General features: G+C 34.8%; 1 protein-coding gene across 3 annotated transcripts in view; it reads left to right on the top strand.

Annotated features, from left to right (window-relative positions):
* Positions 1–18,923, top strand: part of LOC137393243 (unconventional myosin-XV-like) — a 42,475-nt gene that overhangs the window by 942 nt on the left and 22,610 nt on the right. For 2 of the 3 annotated variants that reach the window (XM_068079700.1, XM_068079701.1), the window contains exons 3-10: positions 1,079–1,209; positions 2,584–2,672; positions 4,783–4,889; positions 5,599–5,666; positions 7,835–7,984; positions 9,028–9,110; positions 10,707–10,932; positions 17,991–18,071. In XM_068079700.1, the coding sequence (XP_067935801.1) occupies positions 1,079–1,209; positions 2,584–2,672; positions 4,783–4,889; positions 5,599–5,666; positions 7,835–7,984; positions 9,028–9,110; positions 10,707–10,932; positions 17,991–18,071 (935 nt within the window). The remainder of the gene's footprint in view (positions 1–1,078; positions 1,210–2,583; positions 2,673–4,782; positions 4,890–5,598; positions 5,667–7,834; positions 7,985–9,027; positions 9,111–10,706; positions 10,933–17,990; positions 18,072–18,923) is intronic. The other variant, XM_068079702.1, reaches the window with a different exon arrangement.

Here is an 18,923-nt window from a genome sequence, read left to right as displayed (position 1 = left end):
TATCTTATCAGAAAGCAGCAAATCTGTTTAAAAAACATTTGCATTTTGATAATCCAGTTGTCAAATTAGAATAATTGAATAATTTTATTCAATCCTCTTCTATAGATTGTGGTTTATGTGTGAAATTGTAGGTTTTTTTATATTTTTATTGCTCTATGATTAGTCAATTAGTTTAGCTCGCCAGAAATGGGAAGCCGTAAAAGTCTGTTTCAGTCAATTGCACTTGTGTACGAATTTGAACACTTGTTACCTAAATCTAAGCTGTTCACCTGTTAATCATGATCAATAATGCTTCACCGTTTCGTTGACAATTTAACAAAGGTTAACTTTTAGGCTATGTATAACAGATATTTGCACATGTTAATTTTCTATCAGTTCTGCTATGGTTTTGCAGTGATGACCTAGATTTGAATGAAGCTTGTACTAATTGACCTCTGTTGTCCTTACTATTGTAGTCATCACAGTGCATTTCTCAGCACAGTCTAGTGCCTTTATCAGCAATTATAAATAATGCTTTGTATCATGAAGTGAATATCTCCCAAAACTTTATGATAGGGTCTATTTAACATATCATTCATTGTTAATGGGTAAACAATACAGATGTTGGTATTCAACCTAGTGTCTTTAATTATGAAACGTATTGAAATTTTTACTGGTTTGTAGGTGTAGTAGCATATAGCCTGCACCGTTGCTAGGGCAAATGTTTTTGATAAATGAGTCTGTGCTCTTCTAGGGAGTTTATAAAAACTAGAATAGTTGTTTCACGACTGAGTACTTCGGTTGTGATTTTATACCTGACTCTATGGTCACTGTTCGCATTCTATTCTCTTTTTAGGAATTTACTAAGGCTTGCATGTTACAGCTCTAACTTTATACAAATTTTGAAGCAATATTTCTACAGCTCTCCTGCAAAGAACAAATTGAGCATCGAAATATTGCTTCTTGCCATAATAACTACAGTTGTTATGTTTTAACCAAAACAGTTATGGTTTTAGGTTTGTACTACCTGTTTGTGTATTATTACACATATGTGCAACCAACCCTGATATAATTCACTACATCTGATTATCCTTTTTAGGCTGGGTATATGGGTCCTTTAATGGCAATGCTGATGAAGGTATGCGAACCCTTCAACGGAAAAAACATGTTTCAAGGACTGCAAGCTTTGGGAGCCCTATGGTGAGAAGGCGTACTAATTCCGATACCAAGGTTTGGCTTCCTACGTCATCTGCTGCTCGCTGCATGCTTTTAACACTAAAGCATTTCAACTTCTTTGCCAGTAAAAGAAGTTTCTTAGAGGTCTCACAACCACACATATAAGACAACTGTTAGTGTACTACCTATAAATAGACACGTGTAAAGTAAATAAAATTACATTTGTCAGGTATAAAAATTGAAAATAAGTTTTTTATTGGCTACTAAAGCACAAAAACGTTGAACGAAAACTTCTGTAAGTTTTGTTATTAGTCACAAAAATTGAGTCATAGTTCCTGATGCGTACACATAGACTGTGTTCCATTATATGTTGGCAAACTGCGCAGTTGCGAGCTGAACCTTGTGGCCATACAAATGTTTTTGTTGTTGTTGTTGTTTTATTGTTTACGATAAAAAAAACTTAGTCACAATTCCTAACACTCTTTGGCATAATGCTTTCTCAACCAAACAGTTACATGTACTTTAGTACATGTTAGAATATCATCAATCTTGGCAGGCTACTGTTCATTCCCTAAGTATATCTATGCAAAGTATTTGAGATTTTGACCTCAGACACATCATCAAGGGAGAGAATCAAATGAATAAACTTGTACCAACTGCTAATAATTTTAATGTTATTTTTTTGATTGTGTACAGGTAATACATTTATATATTATCGGTGCATGTTGTACTTTCTGCTAAGCATAACAATTATGCTTAAATAATATATACACTAATATCGCTTGGCAAAAGTTGGCTTATTTCTAAAGTGGTTTGTTTTGTATAGGGTTTGGCTAAAAGATTTCTTTCTTTGTTGATCTTCTATGATCTGCTTCAGCACTTCTATTGATTCTCATCTCGACCAAGTAATAAGACCAGCTGAGATGAGGTTGTAGCTATCGGGAGCTTGTTTAACAAGCTATGAATATTCATTGTCTTGTTAGTAAAGCTTTATTTTCTTCTCTTGCTTCGCTCCGTTTCTTGCTACTTCTCTGCATGTGTCTTCTACTATAGACTCATTGTACAGCATATAATAACTATAATATCCATCTAAATATATACCTGCTCATAGAAAACTTTTTTATTTTTGTAGCTCAATTTAACATTAATTCAGTAATTCAGTAAGAATTATTGTATTAAATGATTTTATTGTTATTTTTTACATAAAACTAGATCCCCAAGCATTTAAGGTGAAGTCATCTATTGTAAATGAAAAATAACTCAACTATGTCTCAGAATGTCTGGGAGATCACATGATTCATTTTGTTTCCAACAGGCTAAACTTTTCATTCATGTTGAGACCAAAAACCTTCAAATCTTACAACATGAGCAGTTTTTACGATTCTGTCCTATTTATTCAACTATTGCCTAAGTTCTCTACCTTTTCAGGACCTTGCTGAATTCTCGAGTCAATCTGCATCAGGGAAGTTCTCGATGCTAGAGTTCTCTATGATGTACTACCGTCAGAACATTGACCGGTGAGCAGAGCATGCTATGCTCTAATTAAGCTATATATAATTACAATTGTATAATTATATATAGTATAATAAGATATACTCTTATTATACTCTTATATACAATATATATAATTACAGTTGGCCCCATCAAATTGGTGCATGATTACTACCTGATCACTTCATGTTACTTATCTGAATAACCTGGTCAACATCTGACACCAGCTTAGTTTTCCGGTCCTCGTTTCTTTTGAGTGTTTCTCTTGTTAATTTGCTGACAAAACGAATTTCAACCATTGTTTGCCTATTTTATACATATGTTATGAGAGTAGATGCCCATAGTTATGATGAACAACCAGGAGGTGCTTTCTGTTTGTAATGGACAGCATCATGCTACTACTACCAAGTGTCTCTACTAGCAATTGATCATTTTTACTGAAAACAGTTCATTAGAAAGTAACTGATTTTGTAACATCGATATTATTATTATTAGCTGTTGTCTGTCTGTTTGCTTTTTCTGTTACAAATCGCATAGAATAAAGATTACTCTGGTGCTTCGAAAGGTATTATAATGTGGCTGACGAGCTGCGTTGGTTAGAGCGTCTGTCTAATAATATGAGTGTCATATGTTTGAGCCTGTATTGGCCAACATTTTAGTCATCTTATTAATTGTGTGTACAGAATTTTGTGATTGCGTGAAAGTTGGCACATTTAAAACAGCTACTATGGTAACACAAAATACAAGGCTTTGACATTTATACTGCACTTTATCATTTCTGACAATTTAACATTAATTCAAACGCCACCTTTTATTAACGACGAATCTGTGAGCCCTCTTAACCGAATCTCAAATGAAGCTGATTTCAGATAGAAGAAATTACTATGGAAATAGTAATCTGTCCTGTGAAGATCACTCATTTCAGCCAATCAAGTATACAAATTATTTCTCATATGACAATTACAAAGATTTATGAACGAAAAAAAGTGATAGCTGAGATTCAGCTTGTATATTATTAGTTGTAAACAAAACATGTGGCTGCATAGGTCAATGTTTGGTCACGATGGGGATGCTGGTGGATTTATTGATGCGGTCTGTTTGGTATAGAATTTCGATTGTTTTAGTGCAAAAGCTTGCGCGTTTATGTTTGCATGGAATATTTTTGCACCACTCGTGTTTGATTGGCCAATTATTTTATGGTTAAGCACAATTTTCGTCATTTTTAAGTTTCTGCAATCGATAAATACACCATCTTGTTACTGTTTTTCATGACTAGTAAAAGTAGAAGATGACTGAAACTAGCCTTGAAAGCTTAATCTCATTGGTCAATATATCAGCTTGATGAGCATCATTATCTTTACCAATCTTTCATACCTGCAATTCTGACTTGTCCCATTTCTTTTTATACTTATGACCACTAAGATATTATAGGTAACCGATCAACTTTTGCTGTAAATATTTAGCTTCCTTCTTGAGTTGCGATACAGATAAAAAATATTAGAGTCAGCAGTTTGCTCAAGGTAGGCCTACATGCAAATATATCTGTACCTTTTAATATTAGAGCTGCATTGGAATATAATAAACCAGCAAAATAAGTAGCAAATTACTATAAGATTATTGTTTATTTACTATTGCTAACATTGCCAATGTTGTTTGTAGTTGTCCTTTTAGACCAACTATTTGCTACTTGTTTGCATCAAAAGCATTTGAACATTTTCTTTTAAAAATGTTTAACTTGAATGAGATATAATACTGTGGCTTCTCTGAAGAATTGAAAAACTGCAAGATGTTTGAGCCACATTTTATAGTAGCTTTGTTTATTCCTAAATAGACATCCCAGAGAGTTGCATTCATACAGTGGCATTTTACTGCTTCACGTTTAGATTAGTTTAGAAGTTAATCATGAGTGAAATTATGTCTTAGATCTTGTTTCATTTCATAAAGAAAATCTCAAAAGTTGATCCTCCACAATGTGGCAAAATATTCCTCTAAGTAGTGTGCGCTTAAACAATGAGAACAAAACATTCTGTGAATGCTGAAACAGCTTCATTTTCTGACCTTCCGACCTGTTTAGAATGTTGTTGTAACCACTTGAATTAATGTTACAAATTAGCTTAAAACCTGATCTTGCTACAGATATGAAGCTTTACAGAGTGGCAGCAGGGGATTGCAGGATAGCATCAAGATGATCGAACACCTGAAATTGAGTAGCATTAAGAAGAAAATCTTTCACAGAGATGCTGGTAGGTCCTCTAAGATTGAAGGCACTAAGGCTGTATCAATGCAAGGCAACAAAGTGCTTTTCTCGTTAGGCGAGCATCAGCATGAGTTATCAGGGAATCTGGAAATATTAAAAATTAATTAAGCTAGATTATAATATTGAAACAAAACCAAAATTGATCTATTTGGTGTTTTTGAACCCGTTATGCTCCGTATTCAACAGTCTGCATATGAACTTCTTGTCGAAAGTAGAGCAAAACTAATGTTGGCTTCAACTAGCCCACAGCTGTTCATCTGTTACGCCATCCAGCAATCTATTATTACGAGCACGCTCCATTGCACACACCGTGCTTATCAGACTGACTATCACAAGCTGAGTTAACCTGGAAAAAATCACTGCCGCTGTGTTTATTCCATTGTCAACAGCTGCTAATATAAAATTCTAATAAATGCTTTCTTTACTGCCTTTTTCCTTTTTGCTGTCATTCTAACAATGACATAATCTACTTGCATAAGGCATTTCAGCATAGCATGACCTCATCATCAACTGTATCCGTCTCAATGGATTTACCTTGCCAAGTGTTGAGTTTGATGTATTAATGATCCGTTACGCTATCATTTTCACTCTCCAAAAATGGACAATCATGTAGGTTCGGAAAGATCTTACCTGTGAGAGAGCATTACTTGTGCCATTTGCTATGGAGGGTGAATGATAAGGACACTTTTTTATAGAAAACAATAAAGAAAGAAGAGAGAGCTGGTCATGGAGAGAACAAGCGGAAGCCATCAAGTGGACTAAGGTACCAACATGTATATGACTGTTTGCATATCACCCTCAATTTAATATTCAAACACGCTGTGTAGGTACTGCTCATTTTACGTTAAGTCAATGAAATGTGTGATGTCTGTTTACATATGACTTGTAGTTGTTAATGCTTAAAATCATTAAAACTTTAAGTTGCATCTAAATCTAATATCTTTTCACCATTTGTTTAAAAAGAATTACTAAGCATATGCTGTTGAGTGCATAAGCACGAGTCACCTCTCTTTTGTTATTACAATGGTATCATGCATTTTATCGTTATGATGTAGCTTGAAAGCTAGCTCTTTTTTTCACTGCATGCCTCTAGATGGCTACTCTATCACTGGAGAATAGCGTTAATATCATAATCATTAATGGTCTTGTTTTCTAGAGGTTAAATCTATATAGGCATTAGAAAAATACATAAATAGCATTCTCTCCTTTATTTAGATAAGGCAAGGAGCAGGAAAGATGTGAGCAGGTTTTACATGTAGGTCCTACTATGGGTACAATTTTCATTGCTAACAATGGTTGCTCAGTTTTTTTATACCTGTTCTTGCTAGCTCAATAGTAAGGGATTAGAAAAGAAAGCTTGAAGTTTGTGGTAAACCCATTGCGGGCTATTTTGTCACATGACATGATTCACTGCGTCTGCAGTGGTCACAACATCACGCGAAGACTTTGCTGTCCTGAATTCACATTTAGAGCCTTGTTTACTATCTGTGGGATGGTTCATTTTTCAAGAAAGAAGCTTAGTATCTACCCTCAGTTGGGTGGCTCATTATTTAATGAAAAGGCAGGAGTGGTTTATCAGTCATCTTTAGAAATCTGCACTCGCACAATACTTTCCTTCATGACTTTTGTATCAATTTGGTAGTTTTTAGCATCAATTGGGATGGCAACCAGTAGCATATGCCATTTGTTTGATTGCATCTATAAGAGAATTATATAAATACTAGGTTTATAAAATTAACCAACCATATGGATAAAAGAAGATTTGGTACCTGCGAGGTTAGTCAATATAAGGAAAAAGTTGATTGTATGTGTATTGTATAACTTATATCTTCCAACTTTACTGCAATCACAAGATTCTGTGCATGCAATCAATGAAATGACTAAAATGTTAACCAAAATTTGGCACGAACTCCTAAACCTTATTAGACTGATGACCTAACAACGATCTAATGTTAACCAAAATTTGGCATTAACTCTTGACATTCACCTTAGTAGACTGACGCTCTAACCAACAGAGCTAATTGGCCGCTTTCCAATGCTTAAGAATCATTGTGCCAAGCTCTGTTCTCTGTTTTCCGTGACAGAAAAAGTGGTTGACAGAAAAAGTGAACAGACATAGAGCATCCAAAATAATATAGATCTCAGGCCAGGTGTGAAAGTTCCTATAGTTACTGGAGAGGCGTGTAGTCTATTTCAGAAATCCAGAAAAAAAATTTTGTTCCAAGTTATATGATGGAATTATAATAACCACAGGCTGAAGAGGTGTTAACAATAAAAAAGGTACTAATTTTGAGTCTCGAGAGTATTATTAACATGTACTAGTAATCATCAAAAAAAGACATGCATTAATTGGGGTTATCTACTTATGTTTTAATGATCTATCATTTGTATATCTTTTAAGATATTTTGATATCCTAAACTGGTATATGTCAGAGAGTAGACAACAACTATTAAATAGTATGCTTTCTAAACGGAATAGCAACTGCCTTTGGTGTTAAAGTATGCTCAATAAAGTAATTTTCAAGTTGGCATCATAGCCATATTTGTATGACCTTTTGACCAATTTAAAACAGCTGAGCCTGCGGTGCGTTGCATGAGACCAACTATTTACCAAGCTCAGGCATTTAGTGTATGTTTGTAGTTTCATGGAGTCGCAAACTGTTCACAATATGGCTCCTAAGAAGGATCATCTTTTTTTATAACTCACAGCTAACTGCATGTATAAAACACATTGAAAAACTGTAGGCAATCATATCGTCAAATAGCTTTTGTTACCACAAATGAATACTTTTGGTCATTGCGGAGTTCCAAATACAAACCTATTTGTCAATTATCTTTTTGTAAACTGTATCAACTCCTGCATAGTGGAACTCCTACAGGTGCTCCTTGTAAAGCTTATTGTCAGCTATTTATAGAAGACATTGTTTGCAGGTGCCAATAGAGAATTCACTACTGAAGCTGCCAGAGGATCGCATGTCTCAGGATGCTGTGGAATGCTTCAAAAGTATCCTCATGTTTATGGGTGACATGGAGATGCCTGAGCCTATCACAGAGCTTGACTGTGTCTTCAAAATACTTAAAGTAAGCATGTCTGATATCGATATATTTGATGTTCATGAAGTTTTCTCGATGACTAATTATATTGCAGAAATCTTAATGATCTAGCAATCTGAAGGAAACACGGTAGGTAATCAATCTTTCAAATGATTTACTAGAGCTATAATAATTGTAGAAAAACAATTTCAGTGAGGCAATCTAAACAAAAGATGAATGTTGTGCTATTCAGCGGCATTTATTCTTGAAGACTGTTTGCTTTTGCCAGAGCGAGACTACTTTTCAACCAATCGTATTTCTTCAGTGCAATGTTAATCAGTTCTACTGTCATCTCGTAATCTGATTTCCTTTTGTGATTTTTGATAGCACATTTCCTAAAAAAGTCATGCCCTATGTATAAAGACTAGCCGAGTGCCCGGGGCGTTGCACAGGTAATAAATAGTTACCTAATTTTAGAAAGGCATTCTAAATGCCGTTTACATAATCAAACATAAAAAAGGATTAGTGGATTAATTTTGTGAAGTTCCAAGATATTTTAAAATATATCTTTCCAACTTGAAATATGATCAGACAAGCTACTGTGTTTCATCTTAGTTTGAATATTAATCAGTTATATCCTCCTTGATTACTAGACTATAACTAATACTGTTCATTACTGTGTCCTGAATACTATGTTTTGAAATAATTGGTGAGTCAGACCAGCCATATTTTTATCTCAATGAGTGATGAAGGGGCAGAGGAAGTATTTGTCAGCAGACAATCTGATGATTAATGAACGAGTCTACAAGTTGCATTCATTCATACGGTTCTTATCTGGATATCGGTAGCTGCTCCCTACCGAACTCATACACTCAGTGTCCTCAGCTGTTCGTTTATGCAAATAAAAAACGTTTTTCTGCTTTTGTTACCTGAACTGCTATCAACTCATCAGTCAATGATCTACGCGCGTCAGATTTAAACCGTATAAATCTTCTCAAAATGAAGTCCCCTTAAACTCATTTATCATTAGCCTGAAACCTTCGCTGAGCAAGTTCACCAGCTCTAGGGAGTTACTTGTGGGTGTCTTGTAGGCTTGCCACCAGTACCCAGAGCTTAGAGATGAGATATACTGTCAGCTTACTAAACAGACAACAAACAACAAGAGCATTGATTCGTAAGTTGAGCCAGGTTTTTCCAAGACCCTGTAACGATCTCAAAAGCCTAGTTTTTGATTCAGCTCTCAGACTTTCCTCTGTCTGACATGCATTACAAGCAGGATAAATGTTACCGTAATCATAGAATAAATGTATAGAATTGCTTCTGTAAGGAAATTTTTACCATTAACCCTTTCGCTACCAAATGGTCAGTTTCTACAATGTCGCATTAAATTCTACTCTAATTGCTTGTGGGAGGTTATTTTAGTTCATTAAGTATCAAAGAAATTGCGGTTCTGAATTACTCAAAGTTAATATCATATCGTCCTAAAACTTTATAAATCATATAAAGATAGAATTTATATTCATGAAAGTCAAATAGCACACTAGCAATATGATTGACGAATATATTTTACCATCACGAATAATTTACAAAAAGAACTGTTGCAATACAGAATTGCATTTTACCCTTAATAATCATATAAATTGCAATTAAAGTTTATTATAAACATTCATCCACTGTAAAAATGCACATGTACTGAAGGTGCCCCGCAATGACCACACTTCATATTATAAAAAGTTATACAATATTTAAATGGCTTGTCATACTATTAGCTGCTAAAATACAAAAAATCAAATTGGAAAAATCTGTAGCTGTTCACTCTATAAAAAATATATGGCATTTTATTTGTTTTATTGACTCGATGAGAACGATTTTAATCAAAACTAATAAATTGATAAGTAATTAAAGTCTCATTTTCTTAATTATTAAAGACTGGTAAAAAACCTAAGAATCCTATTGTAACGAAGAGAAAAGACAAATCTCAAAGATCTTGTCTCAAATCTCATAAAGCTCGTTTGATAAGTTTCTGGAGTTGTTTTACGCAACTCATTTGTTTCCTAACATTAATGTCAACTTCTCATGGTATAGGATTTACTGTGACCACTTGCTCATGAGATTTGGTGCAGAAGCAATTGTGGTTGAATGCTTTTCGAAGCCAGAATCGTAACCACCGAGCAACTGCATGAGTTATATCTCAACTGCCTGGCGTAAAATCTTTAGATAAAGGCTTTTTAGTCAATATGAGCAGAATACGTAGTCAAGGTCAAACCGTGGTGGAAGATTAGTGTTCTAAGACTGTGCTTCAGCAAAAGTAAGGCATTAGTTAACTTTATTCATTCATTTGTGCTTACCTTGCTGCCTCCTACCCTGTCACTTCTTAGGCAGATTAATCCAAATTATGACAAATTCACATTTGTCATGCGAAGGGCTAAGGTGATAAAAGTTTTAAGAATCATCATTGTTACCAAATTTGTTACCATTGCGTTTATTCTCGTAAAGATAATGTAGTACGTCATAGTAAAGAATAATATAATATGTAAAGAATAATATATAATATAAAGTAAAGATAATGTAGTACGTCTTAGTAAAGAATAATATAATACGTAAAGAATAATATATAACATAAATTAAAGATAATGTAGCATGTCATTGTAAAGAATAATATAATACGTAAAGTATAATATATAACATAAAGTAAAGATAATGTAGTATGTCATTGTAAAGAATGTAATGTGAAGCAGCTTCAAAGTATATATAAACTCTAAACTTACAGCAATGGCTGCCTCAGAGGTTGGAGACTCCTCGGTCTTCTCTGCTGCTGGTTCAGTTGCTCAGACATACTCAAGCCATTTCTTCTTACCTACCTTCAACAAAATGCTTCCGACCCTTCTCGCGCCTACCATAGTGCAGCCTCCACATGCCTCCTTGCTATCCGTAAAACTCTTAAACATGGCGGCAGGAGAAACATTCCAAGCTCGGAAGAGATCCTTGCCATAACTGTAAGTGAAAACTAATGTGTAGTAGTGGGAAATAATGTAACAAACTATATGATGCTCTGTTTAACAGGCAGCAGGTAAAACACCTCTCCTCAATCACTGTTTCCATCGTTGCAGATTTAGAGTTGAACGCACATAGAGTTACCGTAAATGAGTTTTTCAATAGACATTTGCTAGTTGTGGATTAACGCAACCACTTTGTTGAAAAAGATAAGGAATTCTATGCCAGAGGTTATAGCGGTGCACTTCTGTCCTCCGCAGCATGCCTTGACAAAATGTGGAAAAGGGAATTTTAAAGCCATTTTCTCCAAGCGCGAAACATCCAATAACAATTTCTGAGTAATAAATTGTCTGAGCAATGACTTGCACGTTTTAGTCGTTTTCATCTTGCAAATGACAAGAGTCCCTCTTTTCTTTGACCTGAAGCTCCAGTCGATGTTGAATGCTAACCGTGGTTGTTTTAGCTGTGTAACCTAATGTTTAACGGGCTCTGGGAAAGCTTTATGCTATAGGCAATATATTATTGCAACATTTTTTTTCTACATCTCTGAACTTGTAGAGCCCTAAAGAAGGCTAATATTGGTCGTAAAAGCATATCCCGCTACCGATACAACTATGGCTGCATCTTTATAAGGTTAATTTTTTTAGGTGCACTCTGCCAAGGATTTAAATTCAGTTGTAATCATATTTTATTTTCGTTGCAATATTGAAAAGTTCTTCAAAGTCTATGATGCCGTGTATAGTTATTAATTATTATAACAGCCATTTATACTACTTCCTATTATTTACACTTAGGAAAGTTTGTATCGGCAGCAGTGAAAATGCCTAGTCGACAGCATGTAAACATCAACATGTAAAGAAAAACTATGGGAGGCAAATTTAAATTTTGTGTTGACAAGTCAAAACATGAGTTTTGAGGAGTTTTTCAATCTCCATTGAATGGCCTCAACTTCTCCAACTGGCTAAATTGCTAAATTAATCATAGGCTAGCCATATATTGTCACTGTTGCAGCGTTTGGTGAATCAGCAGAGCTTATGCCTACTGATATTTTACGAATATGATTAAATATTTCACATCCAATAAGGATGGATGGATTTTTATTTTATTTAGAGCTATAAAAACATGATAGTGATTGTTACATGTTTTCATAAACTACTGCATTGGCAGATGGCCAAATGTAAATTCAGTGGTACTCCGCATATACTGTAGAACTGAAGCCTGGCTAACTCAGATGAATCTAAATTTAGTTCCAGCATAAGTCAGAAGAATCTTAGGAACTATGCTCAACTCTCTTCTAGTAAAAACTACTTGCAAATCCATAAGCATAAGCGTTTTTGTTTAGAAATTTTTTAAAAGTTGTTATAATGGTTGAAAAATTGTTACTCAGTCTTTTCATAACACTCTTGAGACATTTTCATTTTTGTTATTTATTCAGACGTTTTTGTTAATGAAATATTAATAGCAATTATAGTATACTGTTAAGGTTTTAGATTTGGGGTTTTTTTTAGTCACCCAAGAATGCACCAACATATACATGTATGTTCATGTATGTTTCAAGACCTCAAATATCCTTACTACTAGTAATAAAATGGAGTTGCAAAGTATAGTTTATATCAGTAACTAAAATCATTGAGAGATGAAAGAGTTTGAAATTATCACTCAATTATTTCTTACTTGTTATTAGTCATTGTAATTATTGTCATAGAGTGAAATTGTCCTTATTGTCATAGAGTGAAATTGTCTTTATTGTCATAGAGTGAAATTGTCTATATTGTCATTGAGTGAAATTGTCTTTATTTTCATAGAGCGAAATTGTCTTATTGACAGAGTGAAATTGTCTTTATTGTCATAGAGTGAAATTGTCTTTATTATCATAGAGTGAAATTGTCTTTATTGACAGAGTGAAATTGTCTTTATTGTCATAGAGTGAAATTGTCTTTATTATCATAGAGTGAAATTGTTCTTAGTGTCATAGAGTGAAATTGTCTTTATTATCATAGAGTGAAATTGTTCTTAGTGTCATAGAGTGAAATTGTCTTTATTATCATAGAGTGAAATTGTTCTTAGTGTCATAGAGTGAAATTGTCTTTATTATCATAGAGTGAAATTGTTCTTAGTGTCATAGAGTGAAATGGTCTTTATTATCATAGCGTGAAATTGTTCTTAGTGTCATAGAGTGAAATTGTCTTTATTATCATAGAGTGAAATTGTCTTTATTATCATAGAGTGAAATTGTTCTTAATGTCATAGAGTGAAATAAGATGCTTACTTTACTTGCCAGTGTACTTAGCAGTAGCCTTAGTGAAGGAAAGTACTGTCAAGGAAAGAGTGGTGATAACAATTCCTGAACCTGAGACGCTTACAATAATAAAATATTGGTCTGTGTGGGGTTTTTTATTTGTGAATGGTCACTCGACCTTTATTGACTTCAAGCTGTTAACCCGATGATGCCAGAGATCTGTTTCATTTTTAACCAGATAGCCTGCAGGTGGGTGTTTAAGAGCCTGGTTCACAGGAACCAGGTGAAGTTCTGAAACCAAATATTTTAGCTGACCTGATGGAAGGCAGGGTGCATATGCATGTGAAGTTTGGAAGAGAACATTAGGATATTAAAATATTAGAATATAAGACCAGATATTAGGCAGCGCATAGCGTTTTCACAGACTGAAGACTGGTTCCGCACTCTATCGCCGTATGTCACTGTTAATCACACAATACTTTGGTGATCGTCCGTGATAACAATTTTTATACTATCACGAATCCATTTGCTTTTACATCAGCAAAGTGTTCTATGGGCATAGCGTTCTCATTATAAAATTTGGTCGTGGAAATGATGAAACACTAATCGTGACTAGTCCCGCAGCAACTGTCAGAATGGAAAATATGGATAAAGCAATTCGGGGAGGTCAATCACCATCGCCAAAGTTGTACACATTGCACAGGTTGTTGTGGATGCTCAGTAAATTATCGGGAAAGTTTGACAGTTCCAAACTTTCCCGAAGTATTTGCGTTGCTTTGACAATTCCTTCGGTTTAAGGTGTACATAATTGACGAATAATCACTGATAGGACAACTCCAACATATGGTGACAGTGTGAACCAGCCTTTACAGAAACACACAGTGACAAAATGAGATTTATTAATATAAATAATTAACAAACAGAATTGGCCATAAACTAAATTATATCTTACCAATTGTTGGTAAGTTTCAGAGCCTTGGTTTCTCATTAAACTCCTATCTATAGGCTGATATTAAATAGTTCAGTGTGCTCACCTGTTAGTATTTTATTATTTCTCCCGTTCTATGAATAAGGGCTAACATAAAGGTTGTACGTTATGTTTTACCTCTAGAAGAAGCACAGCAGATAATTCAAGCGTTGTAATAACTTTCTAGGCAGGAGAATGAGTAAGTGTTAAAAAGAGTCATTAATATGCATAATAATTACAAAAATGATAGTAATAATGCATTGACACAGGTGCTTTGCAATAACAGTAATAATGCAATGTTGAAATATGCTCATTGCACTTCTATGACTTCTTTTGAAAATGACTAAAATTTCCCTTTCCTTTTCCCCCGAAACTTGCAAAATGGCTTGCAATTTCTGTGCATGCCGACCGGACATGATATCCCCCAAAGGTAACTTCAAAACTTGTTGGCTTGACTTGAAAGTCCAACTTCTCTGAACTAAGAAGACAAATTAACGTTCTACCCTCACTCCCAGCTTGAAGATTACGCTCTCTTTTAGGGTTTGGCAGCTATTCTAAAAAATCATCAAGGCAAAGATTAGGTCCTTTGCTTTGACCGGCCAAATCATTTATAATCTACAGAAGGACGTTGTCTTTTCTTAATTTTCTGTGTGGTCTTTGTACATCCTGAGTGTAGGTGTGCCTTCTTACTATCTGTCAACCGGAGAGGTATTCTATAACCTCATCATATGACTAGAAGACTTTCAAGGCATTGCCATACATCATGTGTGTATCATGTCCAGATTGGGCTAGTGAAGACAGACGATACGTTTGATTGATTACCTCTGCACTAGCTCATCTCTACTCTATACTGTAGTCTATCTGCTCTCATCAAAGTGCTTCAGCTGGCTGAGTTTTACCTATTGCCAGTGACTTCCTGACTGGTACTAGCCCAGTTTTGTCAACTAGTGCCATCCGAGACTATCATTTGCAGGCAAATGGTTAACTCAGCACCAGTTGGTAACTTCTATTGTAGCCAGGTTCCAGAATTAGTTTTTATGCCTGCTGTTGCTAGTTTACATGCCCTGCTTTCACCCAATGCAAGTAACAAAGTAACTAAACACAACTAAAAAAACACAAGTTATAGCATTAGTTTTTATTGTCGAATATAGTGTGTGGTAACCTCATGTAGCCACATTTATAGCGCTTTTCAAATGATATGGTCAGCTTTACTAATATGAGCCCTACTAATGAAAATAGTAGCTATTGCAAAAATAGTTGTATAATATGAGCCCAGGTATATACACACTTCATTATTAATCTATCAAATAGAGCAGATGTAAATTATTAGTAGCAAACACAGGATTGTCTCTTCTGCGATAGGTAATACTCCAAATTTTTTTAAACCACTTGTTTCGGTTATTAGATTCAATGCTATGATTAAAAAGAACACTTTATTAAAGAGTAGGTTAAGGACTGAGGAAAATATTAAAATCTTATTGCACAGAGCTTGTATTTATAGTAGTGAGCTCTAGTTGGCTTCTGTTTAATACTATATGCTTACATTGCTAACCAGAGGAAATAATTTTCACTTTTGTTCCTAATAGTGTGTTTTGTAACACCGAAGGTATAGCTGAATATGTATTCATAGAGTAGTACTAATGTTTCTTTTAATATTTCACATTAATTTAGTTATGTGTGAAATGTTTGTCAGGATTGTGATTTGTGTCCTACTAATGCTATTTTTGAAGTATTTATACTAGATGTTTATAGGAACTAATCTAGGCATTTCTAGTAATCATACTAAGCATTTCTAGTAATCACACTAGGTGTTTGTGGTAATCACACTAGGTCTTTTTATCTTTTAGTAATCACACTAGGTTTTTGTAGTAATCACCCTAGGTATTGTTAGTAATCACACTAGGTATTTGTAGTAATCATACTAGGCATTTGTGGTAATCACACTAAGTGTTTTGGAGCAATCACACTATAGGTGTTGTGGTAATCATACTAGGCATTTGTAGTAATCACACTAGGTGTTTGTAGTAATCACACTAGGTGTTCGTAGTAATCACACTAGGTGTTTGTAGTAATGACATTTGGTGCTTTTAGTAAGGATACTAGGTGCTTGTGGTAATGGCACTGGTTTGTTGTAGTAATGACAATAGGTGCTTGTATGTGGTATGTATAGTATATGTTGCCCAGTGTTACTACACATAAAGATAGTTTTTGGAAGATAGCGATTTGGAGAAATTGTGTGATAGAACCTTAAGAGCCAGAGGTAATAAAAGTTGACATGTAGTTAACCTATTCAAATTAGCAATTTTGAAATACTTGCGTTAAATATTTTTAGACCAAAACAATATGAAGCTACTCAGTGGTATACTTATTTCCTTTTAAGTTATCCAAAGTAAGAGAGGAAATGGTCATACTATAATGCTTATAAATGAGAAATGTGAAATCACTGAATATCTAATGTGATCTGTCATTGGCTATTTAACCACATGAAATGGTTCCAACTCGGCACATAGGTATTAAATCGGGATTATCATAAGAGCGCTATGCCCAATTCACCATTAGCTTTTTAGGATGAGAGGTGCTGTAGTAGAAAATTGGACATTTAATGGCGCTCTGGGTTCTTTTTGGGTATACTCGTGATAAAGAATATCTGTCGTTAATCAGAGACATGATAAGCCATCATTTACACCTATGCATGTCTATATGCTTGGAGTTTTACCTTCCATGCTACTTTCAATGATATGTAATTGGCATGCTAACACATTATCGATTAGAGGGTGACCACATACTGATTCATTAAAAAATTATACAGCAAGCATTCGGTATAGTAGCTGACAATTAGTATAAACTATTTATAAAGATCTCAGGCCACAGCTTTTAATAATGCATTGAAAAGGCCTAGGCCTACATGCACTATGTTTCCATGATGCGCAGTGCTTCGGAGTTGCGCTATCTCCGAATCATTGAAAAGGCCTAGGCCTACTTAGATACTCAACACTGTCTTCATCTATATATATAAATCTTAAAGTCTGTCATTCAGCCTGTCCAGTTATAGCTGTGAAACTTAGGAATGAAAGATCGATTTGTGCTGAAATTGATTTCGGAATCTCCCATTCACTAGGCAAAAACCTAACCAATTAAACTATTCGAGTTGCAATGGATTCATTAGGCGATATGTGTCATTATCGCCGTTAAAAATAGGCATAGCACGCATGCTGCATTACGCAACATCACCAAAGCTTGCTCTCATGGTTCTTATTAGTAAGTTTAGCAATATGGATAGTAGCTTACTCAAATTAGCCATTGGCAACGCACCAGACTAATGTCAAGTGGAGGCAACTACATTACCTGCCCCTGTTTATAAGCTGCTTTTAATACACGAGCAACGCTGGGCATATGGCTAGTCTTTAGTATAAGAGTCGTGTCCGTCCATCTGAAGCCACACTTAGAGCATTAGGAGAATAGATTGCACTGCACGGGAATTGAACCTATATATTTGCATTCTTAGTCGCGCACACTACTATCTGTACCACTCGACCACCTTTCAACATCTAAGAATAATTGTACACATAATTATTATACATGATGATCTCTCAAGCCACATAGAACTGCCAGGGTGCTAATTATTCTATAATTGATAAGGGTATATGATGCAAATTTGAACGCCACATTAGTACCGTCTAAGTGTACACATCACGCATTTAGAATTTTAACGTACCGTTAAAGTAGCTCATATGACCACATGCCTCATATCAGCAATATCAGCTTGTTTTTCTGTGATCAGCAAGATGTGACCAAGGTGCTTAATATACCAAGAGCTATCAACAGTTTTATATGCGATACTATTAATTTTACAGGGAGGCAAGTTAAGCAAGAGACAAACCGTACTTATTCCAGGTTCTGATGCTGGCATTACAGTCAACATCACTCCATACACGGTGAGTGTAGGCTCGCAACTCAGTATTGTCACATACGTGGCGAACGCCGTGTAAAGGTTATACAATTGTCCAGGTTGGCTTTTGCAGACTCTGTACTGAACAAATAAACCTCACTTAACGTTAAATATTAAAAAGTTCTAAGCGAAGTTAGTTTTTAGTACTCGTTCTATCATTTGGCAAAAATGACTCCACTGGTATTTTTCTATCTGATATTTACAAAACTGGCCATTTAGGTTAAATTTGTATTAATGATGTTATATTATAACATTATACGTAACATACATATTATAGCAATATGTAATATATTGTTATAAATGTATTTATGTATGTAATTTAGGTTACCTGCTAATCAGTATGTAATTTAAAAATATTACTAGATTACATCTCTCCAGTAGAGATTGAGCTAGCCTTTTTGTTTAACACTCAATAGTCATCATTTGATGATGTTCCCTGATTATGGCCAAGGCTTATCTGCTTAAAATTAGGCTACATGGAACCAATTATGGTAAAGTAATTTCAACCTATATCAACATTCATTCAGCAATCGATTCTAATACCTGCACGGTAAACTTGGCCTAAAAACCTTCACTGAATAGCCCTTTTTGTAATCAAGTACTTTGAAGCTCAGACTACGAAGCACCTTTCTCGCAACTTCCTTACAAAGTACATGTACCATTCATACACAAATAGCCTTCTTTAATCCATGTTACTGGCAGTAGCCTCATTTGCTTTGGTCAAGGAGAAAGCTAAAGTGCAATAAAATTTTTCGCTTTGGTCAAAGTGAGACAATTTTTAGTCAAATTGGCATACCTTGATGTTAATGAATCGTTTAGACTGGCAGGCCTTGTAGAA

The sequence above is a fragment of the Watersipora subatra genome, chromosome 4 (assembly GCF_963576615.1).
Source record: "Watersipora subatra chromosome 4, tzWatSuba1.1, whole genome shotgun sequence".
Taxonomy (NCBI): Eukaryota; Metazoa; Bryozoa; class Gymnolaemata; order Cheilostomatida; family Watersiporidae; genus Watersipora; species Watersipora subatra.
This window is presented reverse-complemented; position numbering and strand designations above follow the sequence as displayed.